General features: G+C 41.2%; 1 protein-coding gene across 1 annotated transcript in view; it reads right to left on the bottom strand.

Annotated features, from left to right (window-relative positions):
* The window catches only part of LOC125902715 (uncharacterized), a 43754-nt gene that overhangs the window by 15787 nt on the left and 13113 nt on the right, over positions 1 to 14854 (bottom strand). Inside the window, exons 8-12 of the mRNA XM_049599264.1 lie at positions 14599 to 14685; positions 11996 to 12082; positions 11751 to 11831; positions 10140 to 10226; positions 9894 to 9974 (exon numbers count right to left, since the gene is read on the bottom strand). Coding sequence (XP_049455221.1) covers positions 9894 to 9974; positions 10140 to 10226; positions 11751 to 11831; positions 11996 to 12082; positions 14599 to 14685 — 423 coding nt within the window. The remainder of the gene's footprint in view (positions 1 to 9893; positions 9975 to 10139; positions 10227 to 11750; positions 11832 to 11995; positions 12083 to 14598; positions 14686 to 14854) is intronic.

Here is a 14854-nt window from a genome sequence, read left to right as displayed (position 1 = left end):
AGAAAGGGGCAATTTTTGCGCCAAATATATGCATAGTACCTCATTTAAATATGTGCAAATAACACCGGAGCACCGAGACACAATCTGCTTGGCAGCGCAGTTAGTGGAGCATTTCACCCTCTGCGCATGCTTTTTGAATTAGACGGTATCTGTTTGCTCCATTTTTACCGGTTTAGTGGCCACAAAAGCCACGCAATCCTTTTGTGAATTCGGCCCTGAGAGGGAGTGCATGTAGAGGAGAAAAGTCCTGCAGGAAAGTGTCACTAAATGCTGCAAAATGATATGTTCACCAGGCAACATATAAGCCGTTTCTCAATGTGCGGATTTGTGTTCTTGTGGACTTGTGACACGTCATCAGTCACAGCCCAAGTACTGTTCCAATTCAAAGTCCACATGTAGCCAAGTTCAGTCCAAATGCCCGGACGTGTTCTCGCCACGCCCCTTTAACTGGGATGCATCGGAGCAGACTTGTGTGGACTTCAGACAGCCAGGTATCCCAGCATGCATTTCGCAGCAATCATTGGAAATGGCAAGTGAGGGAAAGGCGCACAATTGTAAGTTGTAATTACCGATATGTTGCTGTTGTTTTGTCACAGAATGTTTTCATGTGTAGTTTAAACTTCAGACCTGTGGTCGATGTATTAATATAGAGCCCACTTGAATGTGAGGTCCCGCCAGATGACAGCGGTGTCAGTGCTCATAGATAATAAACGTGTGTATGAGCGCTAAGGCTGCCCCACCGAGAGCAGCCTCTCTCGGGTAGTCCTTTTGAAATTTGTCGCTAAAATCTCTGTAGTGGTTAAATATGAAATGTAATTCGTTTGGGGAATGTCTAATGGGCAATATTAAGTCTCAGTGCATAAGATATATTATTATATTATTATATTATTGTTGTTCTTTGTATTCTTTTGCTTATTTGTGTGTTTTTACCATTCAGTAATGATTTTAAGAATTTATTGTATTTAAAGATTAATTGTCTTTATTGTAGTATTTATTCAACATCATTTTAAATATTGATTATCTGATATGAATTGTATACCTGATGTCTGAAGTGTGGCTGAATAAACTTTTCCTCTTCACATCTGACCTGTTTGATCCATTGATATTGGTGAGGACAGACTAAATGACAAACTGCTGTCAGTATAATCCAGTACAGTTCAACAGCACCACAATCTACAACTCAACACTTCAATAAAATGTCAGACTGAATAAAAACATAATGATGAGACAAATGCAGTGATGGACAGTAACTAAGTATATGTACTTAAGTACAAAATTGATGTACTTGTACTTTGGGTATTTCCATTTTGTGCTACTTTATCCTTAGAGGGAAATACTGTACATTCTACTCAAGCTACATTTATTTGATAGCTATAGTTACTTTTCAGATAGTTTGTTTTATATGTTGTAAGTTTCATATTTACAAGTTGCTGTGTGTTGTTATAGATGAGACTAGTGCACCAGTGACAGGTGTTAAAATTAGTTCTACCATGACAACATTTAAATGCTGCTTACATGTAGCCTACGTGTAAATGGATCAATTAATACTCAATACATATTCATGTATATGATGATTACAACACTTGAAATTGGGTCACTCTGCACAATGAGTACTTTGAACTTTTAATTTTAAGTAGGCCTACATTTTGCTGACAATACCCAGATACTTTTACTCAAGTCAGATTTGCAGCACTTTGACTTGTGACTGATTTTTTGTTCTTTGTTGTGATATTACTACTCTTCCTGGGTACTTTGTCCACAACTGGACAAACATATCAAACAAAAGAGACATGCAAGCATAGCACGTCTCATCCTCATCTTCCACCTCATTCTCTGCTGTCTTTCTCGGATCTGCCTCCTCACCTGGGCAGCCTCCTCCTCAGCCTGCAGGTAAAGCAATCCTGCTGCAATAACTGCACCAACTTGGCAAGTCCACAAGTCCGAACCGCTGAACTTGAGTATTGAGAAACGCTCATGGTGCTTCTCAAAGTCAAGGATGCTTCCTTGGTGGGACGGGTCCTCCAAATCAGGTCCTACAGAGGCTAGGCAAGAATCCTTCCTAACAGTCAGTGAACATTCATTGCAACAGGCTAGCGAGCACCCAGGTGTGTATCACTGAAGCAAAAGAAAGAACTGCGGGTACTTGATGCCCGCAGAAGATACACACATGCATCCTTGAAAATGCTCTGAAGGAAGGACTTGATCCTCGGCAGGATTCGAAGGATTCTTGACTTTGGAACAGTTCTCTGATCCATTGTTGTAGCCTCCGTGAAATTCAGCCAAAATACCAACTGTTAATGTAGCCCCCCAGGAAGTGCGCCAGTTTTCATAGTGGCCAAATTGTGGAATTACAGTGGCTCCATCATCAAACCTGATGACGTCGTGGGTGAAACGTTTTGTTCGTAACATTTCAAATGAAGACTAAATTAAAAGAAGAAGCAATTCAGCCCTCTTGTGTGCGGAGTATCTGCTTATTTACTATCAGTCTGATGTTTCCTGTCGTCACCTGCACCAAGTTATAAGGACTGACAGCGCAGTGCATGGTGCATGTGCTTTTGAATGAGGGGAATTACAGCTTCTGGGTCTGTCACATTATACCAGAGGGCCATTACACTGTAAAACAGGCGTCTGTTAATCAGTAAATATATTTGCTTGAGCATAATAACCCCCATGAAATGACTCGTTTCAATATCAGAATTTGATCCATTCGGTCCAATAACATTTCAAAAGTCTAAAGGAGACACAAGATTAAATCATTTCATTACCATTCAAGTTAGCAGAGTGCTAAACCAAAAGTTAGCCACTGAGCCAGTGGAAGTTAGGTGCTCTGCTTGCTAAAGTCTGTAGTGTGCTTACTGTATGGGCCAAACATGCAGAAGATCTGGTAAATTTTCTACCCAGGAAGTCAAACTGAGCAACTGTCATGGCGATGAATGCTGCCCTGCCTCCAACGCTGTATCCAGTTCTCTTTATACATCCATGGGTAAGTGTCTAAAAAGATATATGCTGTCTTATATACATATCTATATCATACATATAAATATCACAACGTCCCTTCCTGAGTTGATTCTGTCTTTTAACAAAGAACATTGAACGATGATCTGTTTAAAATCAGGAGATGCATCTGCATGACAAACTGTAGAAAACAAAGAGCTGTGCTGGTTTCTGTTAATGGAAGTAGCTCCAAATCCAACTCCAGTCAGAGCTGCTAAACAAACATTTTAGATTCATTCCTGCAGTTTTTAATCTGAAAGTGACACTGACTAACACCTGAAACTGAATGTTTTTAACAGCACTCTTTGTGTGTAGTAATAAAACTAAAAACAAAAGTAAACAGTAAACTAAACAGTAAACAGGGAAAACATGATGTGAATGGGTGGAATTTGTCCTGAGCTGACATTAGATTATGTTTCATCCCGGTCCAACTCTGGTTGTTAACATAAGATAAGATTTTTTGTGATGACTCACTGATGCCACAGTCTGCTCTCTGTAGTTTCCTTTGTGTTAACCATTTCCTCTCTGTGGCTGCTATTATAATTATACAAACTCATTTCCAAACAGAGAGGAAACTACACAAAACAACAGATGACAATCACTGATAACATGATCAAATATAAACTGTTGTTTTTTTTTAAATCAAATAAATGTTTTTTAAAAATCTACATTTGGCTGCAAACATGTTGAATTAATTAAAGCTGGGGGAGGGCAGATTGATTTTAGCGTCACTGTATCAGAAACTTTAAACATATTCTAATTCAAGTGGACTGAGAGAAAACGACCTCTGCACCTCCTCTTGGCTTCGATTTCAGGCTTTAATAAATCTGCCTATACTGCAAAGCAACCCAAAGAAGAAAGACAGACTCATGAAAAAGAGTCTGGAAAACACTGGGTCACTGTATAAAGCGTGTGCATATGTTTTTTTCCAGATTTCTGCAAACCCCATCTTTAAAGTCATACTCCTTTAGATTTTAACAAAATCTAAATTATTTTTTGAATCTATTTATGGTCTGTATTTTCAGCAATGAGCACTGAAGTTGTAATTAAACTCAGTAATTACCACCAATCCTGCACCAGATCCAGTTTGCAGACCACAATGAGAAGGATTCCCAGGAACTAATGCAACATGTGAGCCAGTGTTAATGTTTGTAATTTGATATCAGCCACAGTGTTTACCTGTACCTCCACACCTAACTTGTAGCTGCACAGTGTGAATTTCCAGGCAGTAATTAATATATAACCAGAGTCAGAACTTCCTCTGTGTTCTCGGCATGAAGTCATGCCAGGCATTGTGTTGCCTTATCTTATTGTGATTGTGGTGGACAGAGGCCTGGACGCCGTCAAGGTGCAGAGACTGTCAGGTATGGCTGCCACACAATTTCATCTTTGGTTTTTGCAGAGGATCTGGCTCTCCTAGCTTCAGCTGTCCGACTTCACCGAAGCTTTTCGTCACCGCCCCCTGCTGCAGCCGCCTGCTCTCGTTGGCTTTCCATGCAAGGTGCAGTCCATCTCAAACAAGCCTCTTAACACACAGGATACCATACACAGTGCCATCTGCTGCTCAGTAACTATTCACACACTCTCACACATTGATCAAACAGTCATCAGGAACAATTTGGGGTTCAGTATCTTGCCCAAGGACACTTTGACATACAGACTGGAGGAGCCATGGATTGAACCACTAACCTTCTGAGTAGTGGACAACCCGCTCTACCTCTGAGCCAGGTGGCCCTGGCGTGGGAACTCTGCCCAAGTGGCATATTTTGAAGCCCTCTGAGTGAGACTGTGCTGTCATAAAATCTGATATATTTGAATGTGACCATATATAATGTAACAACACTGGGGGGACAGATGACAACAAAGAGAGGAAATGAGTCAAACTACAAAGTTCTTGTGTACTTAACTAAAGTACTGCAGGGTACAACTGTGTTTTTACTTTGGAACAAACAGGTGCAGGGAAAAGTCAAGTCAAGTCAGTTTATTTATATAGCACATTTAAAAACAACAGAAGTTGACCAAAGTGCTTCACATAACACAGAAATTATCAATCAAAAAACAACAAAACAAAGCAAAAGTCATAAATAAGAAGATATAATAAATTAGTAAAGAGCGATCGGACAACCAACAAATAAAACATAGAATCGAATAAACACAAGAGCCTATTTACACGATAATAATTAAAAGGCTAAAGAAAAAAGGTGAGTCTTCAGACGTGCTTTGAAGACTTCGATGGACGGGGAAGTTCTAATATTTAGTGGCAAACTATTCCACAATTTTGGGCCGACAACTGAAAATGCACGATCACCTTTGGTTTTTAACTTGGTGTGTGGAATGAGGAGCAGTGATTGGTCAGCAGATCTAAGGGGTCTGGAAGTGGAATAGGGGATGACCATATCAGAAATGTACCCTGGTGACAGTCCATGCAGTGCTTTAAAAACAAATAAAAGGATTTTAAAATCAATTCTGTTCTTCACTGGTAACCAGTGAAGAGAGGCCAGTACAGGGGAGATATGGTCTCTCTTCCTGGTACCAGTGAGGAGTCTTGCTGCTGCATTTTGAACCAGCTGCAGGCGTGAAAGTGTTGACTGACTGAGTCCAGTATAAAGGGAATTGCAGTAATCGATGCGAGAGGAAATAAATGCATGGAGTAGGGTCTCTAAGTCTTTGGCGGACAGTAGTGATTTAACTCTTGCTATTGATCTTAAGTGGTAGAAGGCAGTGCTAACAACTGAATTTGTTTGTTTGTCGAATTTTAAACCAGAATCAAATATGACACCAAGATTTCTTGCATGGGATTTTACATTTTCTGACAAAGGCCCGAGGGCATCAATTATTGACGTGGGGCAGTTTGCAGAGCCGAAGATTAAGATTTCTGTTTTGTTTTGGTTCAGCTGGAGGAAGCTTTTTTCCATCCAGGTTTTTACATCCTCAATGCAATTTAAAAGGGATGAGACACTGCATGGATCACAGGGTTTCAGAGGGAGGTAAAGCTGGGTGTCGTCAGCATAGGAGTGATAAGAAATGTTATGTTTTTTAAAAATAGACCCCAGAGGCAACATGTATAATGAAAATAAAATAGGGCCTAAAATAGATCCCTGAGGCACCCCGCAGGGGATTGGAGCAGAAGACGACTACACATTTCCAATTTTGACGGAGGCTGATCTGTCCTGAAGGTAGGAAGCAAACCATTTAAGGGCCTGGCCTTGAATGCCAACAACATGCTTAAGGCGATCCAGGAGGATCGAGTGATCGACTGTGTCGAATGCTGCCGACAGATCTAACAAAATTAAAACAGAGTGATTTCCTGAATCTAAAAACAATGACAAATCATTTGTCACCCTCAGGAGAGCAGATTCTGTACTGTGATGTTTCCTAAATCCTGACTGAAACTTATCGAGTGTGTTTGATTGATCCAGAAAGTTGATAAGTTGTGAAAAAACTACTTTTTCAAGGATTTTGGATAAGAAGGAGAGCTTTGAAATTGGACGGTAATTATTAAGAACAGATGGATCTAAGTTGGGTTTTTTGATCAGAGGGTGAATGACAGCATGTTTAAAACAATTTGGTACACAGCCATTGATCAAAGAGCTATTTATCATTGTTAAAATACTTGGAAAAGAGTCAGGACATGCTGTAGGTCTTTATGTTGTAAAGTAGGTCTACTTACAGTGCAACATTGTACCTACAAAAGCCTGAGGTGGTACAGGTTTACTGACACTGCTGTTACACAGTAACGACCCTGAAGTGAAAACCAGGAGAGATTCAATGTCCTGTCCCAGTGTCCCAAGGAAACCAACACCACAGTCACTGAAGAACTTTATTTAGTCTTTGCACAAAGCCAAAATTAAGATGAGCAATGAGCAATGGTCCTTTCATGATTTACTACCAAGACAAGGTTTCTAGCCAACCAGGATCTTCCTCCTGTCCTCAAGACTAAAGGTTAGCTCCTCCTTCTATAGACAGGTAACTGGACCAGGTTAACCAATACGACATGACAGAAAATTAGTACAACACCTGATCAAATTTAAAAGCATATACTGTAACATCAAAAGTGTCAAACATAATCAGTGACTGACATTTCAAAGACCATTAGAACTACGTCTTAAATCAATGATAGAATACAGGATTGGAAATGTTCTGTCCAACAGCAGGAGAAAAAACAGTTATAGAAAACTATATGAAAAATACAAAAGACAGAAATACCCAGGATCAAAATACAGAACAGGTGATGAACACAAAGACAATTTAGTCTGACCATTACTTTGACTCCCAGTGGTCCTAAATGCAGGACACATAAATGTACCCAGAATCCCTTTGTCTCCCATCATCATAACTGCAGCTATAAGACTAAGCAACAGGTCAGCGTAATTCTACTGCCGCAACATGCTGAGTCCCCGCACAGCAACACACAGGGCCAACAGCAGCACTCCCGGTTCATCTCCTGCCACTATCGTCTGCTCAGACGGCTCTCTCAGGGACTCGTCGGAGGAGCAGAGGAACACGGCGAGCCAGTGGAGCTGCCCTCCATCCTGCAGAGCAGCAGGCAGAGACTCAGAGAGATGAGCCTGACCGTCCTCCATCAGGCTGCTCACCTGCAGGACAACACAAGTCAACAAGTCAAAGGACCACAGTGGTAGCCTGGTGAAACCATCCTAATCTGCGGAGCTCATATTCTATTTTGCTCCACAGATCAATCTGGCTATGCAATCATTAAGGCGCATTCTGGCATCAGTTAAAGCTTACCGGGCCAATCACAGCTGTTTATTACTTTGGGCTGGGTTATTTGAAATCCCGTCATCAGAATAGGAGGGACAAGGAGTGGAGTGAATGCATTTTGTAAAGAACCAACATGGCTACTGATTTTGAAACTGCAATGGTAAATGTGTTGAATGAACTGGAAGGTACATTTTCTTTAAAAGCAGAAAAAATGGCTGCACTAAAAGCTTTTATTGAAAAAAAGGATGTGTTTGCCGTCCTTCCTACGGGGTTTGGTAAAAGTTTAATTTACCAACTGGCTCCGTTGATCGATAAAAAGATGGGACTCAGTGAAAACCCAGTGGCTATTGTTGTTTCTCTGCTAGTTGCTCTCATGGAGGAGCAGGTCAGGGAAGCAACCAAGCTGGGAATCACAGCCATGCAACTCGGAGTCCACAGTGAGGAGGAAATCCGCAAAGACGGCAGCAGTCTTTCCCAGACATCATCACAGCTCATCTCTGCTGCATGCTGCACTTGCTTGCTGGTCTGTTTACAGTGGCATTGTGCTAGCCTTCGTCACACGTTTCGTTTACTCTGATTGGTTTTCCGTCTTTCCAATTGCATGTAGGGGCACTTTGAGTGACAGCTGTTGATACCGCCCCTCGGGAATAGAGGAAAGGTACACTCTGTGTCCAGACTCATTCGCATTTTGCGTATTGGGCAAACACAGTGGTGCTTCCTGGGAATGCGCAACAGGTTACCACACGAAATCAACTGTTTATTGTTTGCATTTTTCATTCATCCACACCGCTCCACTTCCACCAGTGTGCCACCAGAAAAAATAGACCTGTCTCCCACAGTGTGTTGTGTCTTGTCATCATAGACTACTAGAAGGTTGCTGGTGATCGGTACATCTGGGTCATGCCGTATTGTGCATTCAGTGTGTTTTCATTAATATATCTGCAATGTCTACAACATACAGTATGTCGTTCTGCTTTTAAGTGCTAAGGCTGCCTGAAAGCAGTGGGGATAAGGAGCTGGCCTCCAATTTGGTGTTTCCTCATCCCAGTGATCAGCACATCTGGGTGATGTTAGTTTATGGTGGATATGTTTCCATTCACATCCCCCACAACTGCAGAGCAACACCGGCACACAGTCTCATTCTTATTCATTACTCTCTCTCTCTGGTGTTGCTGTAGCTGACCGGCACACTGGGAACCGGCAGGTGGGTCCTCCAGCTCCGATGTATTAATTATTAAGCTCTGAAAGAACTTTTTGTTCCCAATGGCAGGAGCGCTGAGATTTCTGTTATTATTTCATGTTATTATTTTCATGTTATTCCTCTAGAAAGGTGGTGGGTAAAGGTGACCTGGGGGGCAAATAAGGGGGATAATGTTGAGATAAATCTGAGATGCAGAAGATTCAAATCAAACCACTTCACTTCACTTCACTTCACTTCACTTCACTTCACTTCACTTCACTTCACTTCAAACCCTCCACAACTACAACTAACTACAAGTCCCATAATGCAATGCAAAGCAGAGCAGAACAGGCTGCTCATCACTGAAAGTGAGGACATCTGTGAGACAAGCAGCACTCACCCTGCACTGGGAATGGAGAAACATCTAAACAGAAGAAGGCAATTCAACTTGTGGTTCCTCCCAAAGACGTCTCTGGTATCGTTAGAAGACACTGAATTTATGATATTTGATATTTGATGTTGATTATGATGATGTTAGAAATATTTGTGTTAATACTGAAATTACTGGCACAGGTGTTAGGCAAACAGTGGCTGCAGCGATTTAAGTTTGGGTTTTGATTGTGGGGGTAATGTGCAGCTCTTTAAATTAAAAGTTAAAAAGTTAAAAGTTAAAGTGAAAAATAAGTGTTTAAGTACAAATTCTTTCAAATGTTTGTGGGTAAATCCATGTTAGTTAAGTTAAAACTATTATCTTAACTTCATTCACCCATCTCTCCTGACTGAAATACCAGATGTTTTTTAACTGTGAGTTGAACTGTCATTTAAACAGCAAAAATCAGTTTTAAAGGTCAAAGTGAAAGCAACTGAGGTGTCAGCAAAGTGTAAGTAATGAAAGTACTTGAAGTGTCAGAGACAGAGTGAGTTATTGGCAGTTGATTGGCTCGCATGCTGTGAAATACAAGATGGAACAGAGCAAAGCAACACTGGGAAAGTGTTTTACATCTTATCGGACTGGGAGGGCTGAGTCGCTGTTCCTCCGCTTTACCACCAACGTACTCAATGTGAGACTTGTAAGTAAATTCTGAAAGAATGAAACAGCAGTAAATCATTAATAACCTGGGATCCTACTGATATAAAAAAAATAACAAATGCTGCAGGTGTGTAAACACACTCAAACACTTTGAAGTTTTTGTTTGTAGACTTTTGACTTTGAATTGCAGGGAATGTAAAATCTGCACTCTCTTACCTTCTTGCATTTGTAGCAGGGTGTCCAAGGTCTCTTCAGTGGAGTCGTCAGATTCAGATGTTCCTGGTTCCAGGGCTACTTCGTCCACTAGTTCAAACACACACACACACACACACACACACACATACACACACACACACACACACACGCATACAGATAAGACTTACTTTCTCTGATGAAAATTTGCAGTTGAAACATTTGAAATAGTTGAAATTCTAAAAAAAAAGGTTGAAGTGGAGTTGGCAGTCGCTTTAGCTTCCACCAGTGGCAGTAACAGTGCTAAACGATGTCTTTATAAACAGGACAGCCTGCAAGGCTGGTCGGCACAGGTGTGACGTTTGGACATGTGCTCATGATCCACTGTGGGAGATTTTTAAAGTAGCTGATAGCAGTTAGCAGCTAACTCAAAGAAGAACAGTGGCCGTAAATGTCCATAAATTGGAAAAACACTGAGCTCCAGGGCTCATTACCCTCTGAGCAGAGGATGAGATAATTTGTGTAGTTGTGCGCACACTCCAGCCCCCATCGCCACCTTGTCCTCGCAGATTCATCAGCCATTAGGGCAGATTTATAGTTGTGTGTCAGCTCTATGCAGAGCCTATTCCATGTCACATGCCCCACTGCATTGTGAATATTTATACTTGTGCAGTTGTGTGTCTGTGTCGCTCTACAGTTACACCTCCAAAACACGAGTCAGCAGTTGGGTTTCTGTGAAGTACAGTAAAGTTTGATTGATTCAAAACACACCAAAAGCACATGGTAAACATGGCTTGGCAGTAACAGTTTTAAACACTAGTACACTGATTGGCTCCCTACAACTCACAGGATTCACAGACAAACACGTGTCTTTATCTGGACAAATTTTCCCCACCAATACAACACGCTAATGATTTTAGCACAAGCCTATGACACTTTACATTGCATAAATTAGCCTAGCAGCTAGCAGAGATTTCCTCTTCTCATATGAAGCCAGGGACAACAGCAACATTTCACAAAGATAACATTACAAAATTCAGCTCCATTACAGCTCACAACATTCGCCAACAATAGAAACTGTCTTATACTAAAGACATTTTCCACAAATAAAACATGGCTAGTGTTAATAGGTGCACATCTACGCAGAAGCTACGCCATAGGTACAACAGCGATTTGACATGGAAGTATAAAATCCTGCATTAGTCTCAGAGTCACCAGCCACCGCCACCACCAGTGTCTAGCCTCCATGGTGGATTTATCTTGCTGCTGCTCAGATGTCCCTTTAAACAGCAAAAATAGAGTCTAAGCACCAAAAACTGTCTGTCTAATGTTTATCATCACATCATCTGTTAATCTGTACACCTGTAATTTGTAATAAACATTATCTTAACTTCATTCACCCATCTCTCCTGACTGAAATACCAGATGTTTTTTAACTGTGAGTTGAACTGTCACTTAAACAACAGAAATTAGTTTTAAAGGTCAAAGTGAAAGCAGCTGAGGTGTCAGCAAAGTGTAAGTAACGAAAGTACTTGAAGTGTCAGAGACAGAGTGAGTTATTGACAGTTGATTGGCTCGCATGTTGTGAAATACAAGATGGAACAGAGCAAAGCAACAGTGTGAAAAGTGTTTTACATCTTATCGGACTGGGAGGGCTGAGTCGCTGTTCCTCCGCTTTACCACCAACGTACTCAATGTGAGACTTGTAAGTAAATTCTGAAAGAATGAAACAGCAGTAAATCATTAATAACCTGGGATCCTACTGATATAAAAAAATAACAAATGCTGCAGGTGTGTAAACACACTCAAACACTTTGAAGTTTTTGTTTGTAGACTTTTGACTTTGAATTGCAGGGAATGTAAAATCTGCACTCTCTTACCTTCTTGCATTTGTAGCAGGGTGTCCAAGGTCTCTTCAGTGGAGTCGTCAGATTCAGATGTTCCTGGTTCCAGGGCTACTTCGTCCACTAGTTCAAACACACACACACACACACACACACACACACACACACACACACACACACACACACACACACACACACACGCATACAGATAAGACTTACTTTCTCTGATGAAAATTTGCAGTTGAAACATTTGAAATAGTTGAAATTCTAAAAAAAAGGTTGAAGTGGAGTTGGCAGTCGCTTTAAGCTTCCACCAGTGGCAGTAACAGTGCTAAAACGATGTCTTTATAAACAGGACAGCCTGCAAGGCTGGTCAGCACAGGTGTGACGTTTGACGACATGTGCTCATGATCCACTGTGGGAGATTTTTAAAGTAGCTGATAGCTGTTAGCAGCTAACTCAAAGAAGAACAGTGGCCGTAAATGTCCATAAATTGGAAAAACACTGAGCTCCAGGGGCTCATTACCCTCTGAGCAGAGGATGAGATAATTTGTGTAGTTGTGCGCACACTCCAGCCCCCCATCGCCACCTTGTCCTTGCAGATTCATCAGCCATTAGGGCAGATTTATAGTTGTGTGTCAGCTCTATGCAGAGCCTATTCCATGTCACATGCCCCACTGCATTGTGAATATTTATACTTGTGCAGTTGTGTGTCTGTGTCGCTCTACAGTTACACCTCCAAAACACGAGTCAGCAGTTGGGTTTCTGTGAAGTACAGTAAAGTTTGATTGATTCAAACACACCAAAAGCACATGGTAAACATGGCTTGGCAGTAACAGTTTTAAACACTAGTACACTGATTGGCTCTACAACTCACAGGATTCACAGACAAACACGTGTCTTTATCTGGACAAATTTTCCCCACCAATACAACACGCTAATGATTTTAGCACAAGCCTATGACACTTTACATTGCATAAATTAGCCTAGCAGCTAGCAGAGATTTCCTCTTCTCATATGAAGCCAGGGACAACAGCAACATTTCACAAAGATAACATTACAAAATTCAGCTCCATTACAGCTCACAACATTCGCCAACAATGAAACTGTCTTATACTAAAGACATTTTCCACAAATAAAACATGGCTAGTGTTAATAGGTGCACATCTACGCAGAAGCTACGCCATAGGTACAACAGCGATTTGACATGGAAGTATAAAATCCTGTATTAGTCTCAGAGTCACCAGCCACCGCCACCACCAGTGTCTAGCCTCCATGGTGGATTTATCTTGCTGCTGCTCAGATGTCCCTTGAATACAAAATCTCCTTGTAGAGTCTAAGCACCAAAAACTGTCTGTCTAATGTTTATCATCACATCATCTGTTAATCTGTACACCTGTAATTTGTAATAAACATTATCTTAACTTCATTCACCCATCTCTCCTGACTGAAATACCAGATGTTTTTTAACTGTGAGTTGAACTGTCACTTAAACAACAGAAATCAGTTTTAAAGGTCAAAGTGAAAGCAGCTGAGGTGTCAGCAAAGTGTAAGTAACGAAAGTACTTGAAGTGTCAGAGACAGAGTGAGTTATTGACAGTTGATTGGCTCGCATGTTGTGAAATACAAGATGGAACAGAGCAAAGCAACAGTCAGTACATTTACATGCACAGTTTAATTCCACTTTTAATCGGAATGAAAGGCCATTCCTATTAAAAGTGGTCATGTAAACGGTCATTCCGATTGAAAAACGGTCATTCCGATTGAAAGTTAAATCCGATTAAAGGGGGTGGTTTATTCCGTTTGTCATTCCGTATGAAAGAATTTTGTGTGCATGTATACACTCATTCCTCTTTAAATTCATTCCAGTCTTTCTGCGCATGCTCGTTTCCTTGCCCTTCTGGCGCGATGACGTATATAGCGTACATAGCAACGGGCTGCATAGCAACAGGCTGAGATAGAGCAGTCGGACTCGTTGCACTCACCGGTTTCCATTCGCCACAGCACGGTCTTCTACCTCCCTTCTCCTGCTCAACAGATGAAGCATTAGCAGAACAAGGTTGTTGTCGTACTGCTGCTTCAAGAATATAAGCAAAACACGCCCAAAAAACGCACTAAGAACGGCATCGTCAAACATCTTCTTATCCGGAGCGAGGACTACAGTGTTTTCTTCCGGTAAACGTAAACACGTAACATCCGCCCTGCCCCCTATCCAATCAGAAACCTTCCCTGACCCAAACCTTGCGCAGATGAATAAACTGTGATTGAACTGATCTCACTTAAACAACAGAAATCAGCTGGAAAGACTTTAATTCCGAGTGATTTCATTCAGATTTATTTCATTCCGAATGAGAAGCTATCATGTAACCGTAGCCAGTGTGAAAAGTGTTTTACATCTTATCGGACTGGGAGGGCTGAGTTGCTGTTCCTCCGCTTTACCACTAACGTACTCAGTGTGAGACTTGTAAGTAAATTCTGAAAGAATGAAACAGCAGTAAATCATTAATAACCAGGGATCCTACTGATATAAAAAAATAACAAATGCTGCAGGTGTGTAAACACGCTCAAACACTTTGAAGTTTTTGTTTGTAGACTTTTGACTTTGAATTGCAGGGAATGTAAAATCTGCACTCTCTTACCTTCTTGCATTTGTTGCAGGGTCTCCAAGGTCTCTTCAGTGGAGTCGTCAGATTCAGATGTTCCTGGTTCCAGGGCTACTTCGTCCACTAGTTCAAACACACACACACACACACACACACACACACACACACACACACACACACGCATACAGATAAGACTTACTTTCTCTGATGACAATTTGCAGTTGAAACATTTGAAATAGTTGAAATTCTAAAAAAAAGGTTGAAGTGGAGTTGGCAGTCGCTTTAAGCTTCC

Source organism: Epinephelus fuscoguttatus, linkage group LG2 (genome assembly GCF_011397635.1).
Source record: "Epinephelus fuscoguttatus linkage group LG2, E.fuscoguttatus.final_Chr_v1".
Lineage (NCBI taxonomy): Eukaryota > Metazoa > Chordata > Actinopteri > Perciformes > Serranidae > Epinephelus > Epinephelus fuscoguttatus.
This window is presented reverse-complemented; position numbering and strand designations above follow the sequence as displayed.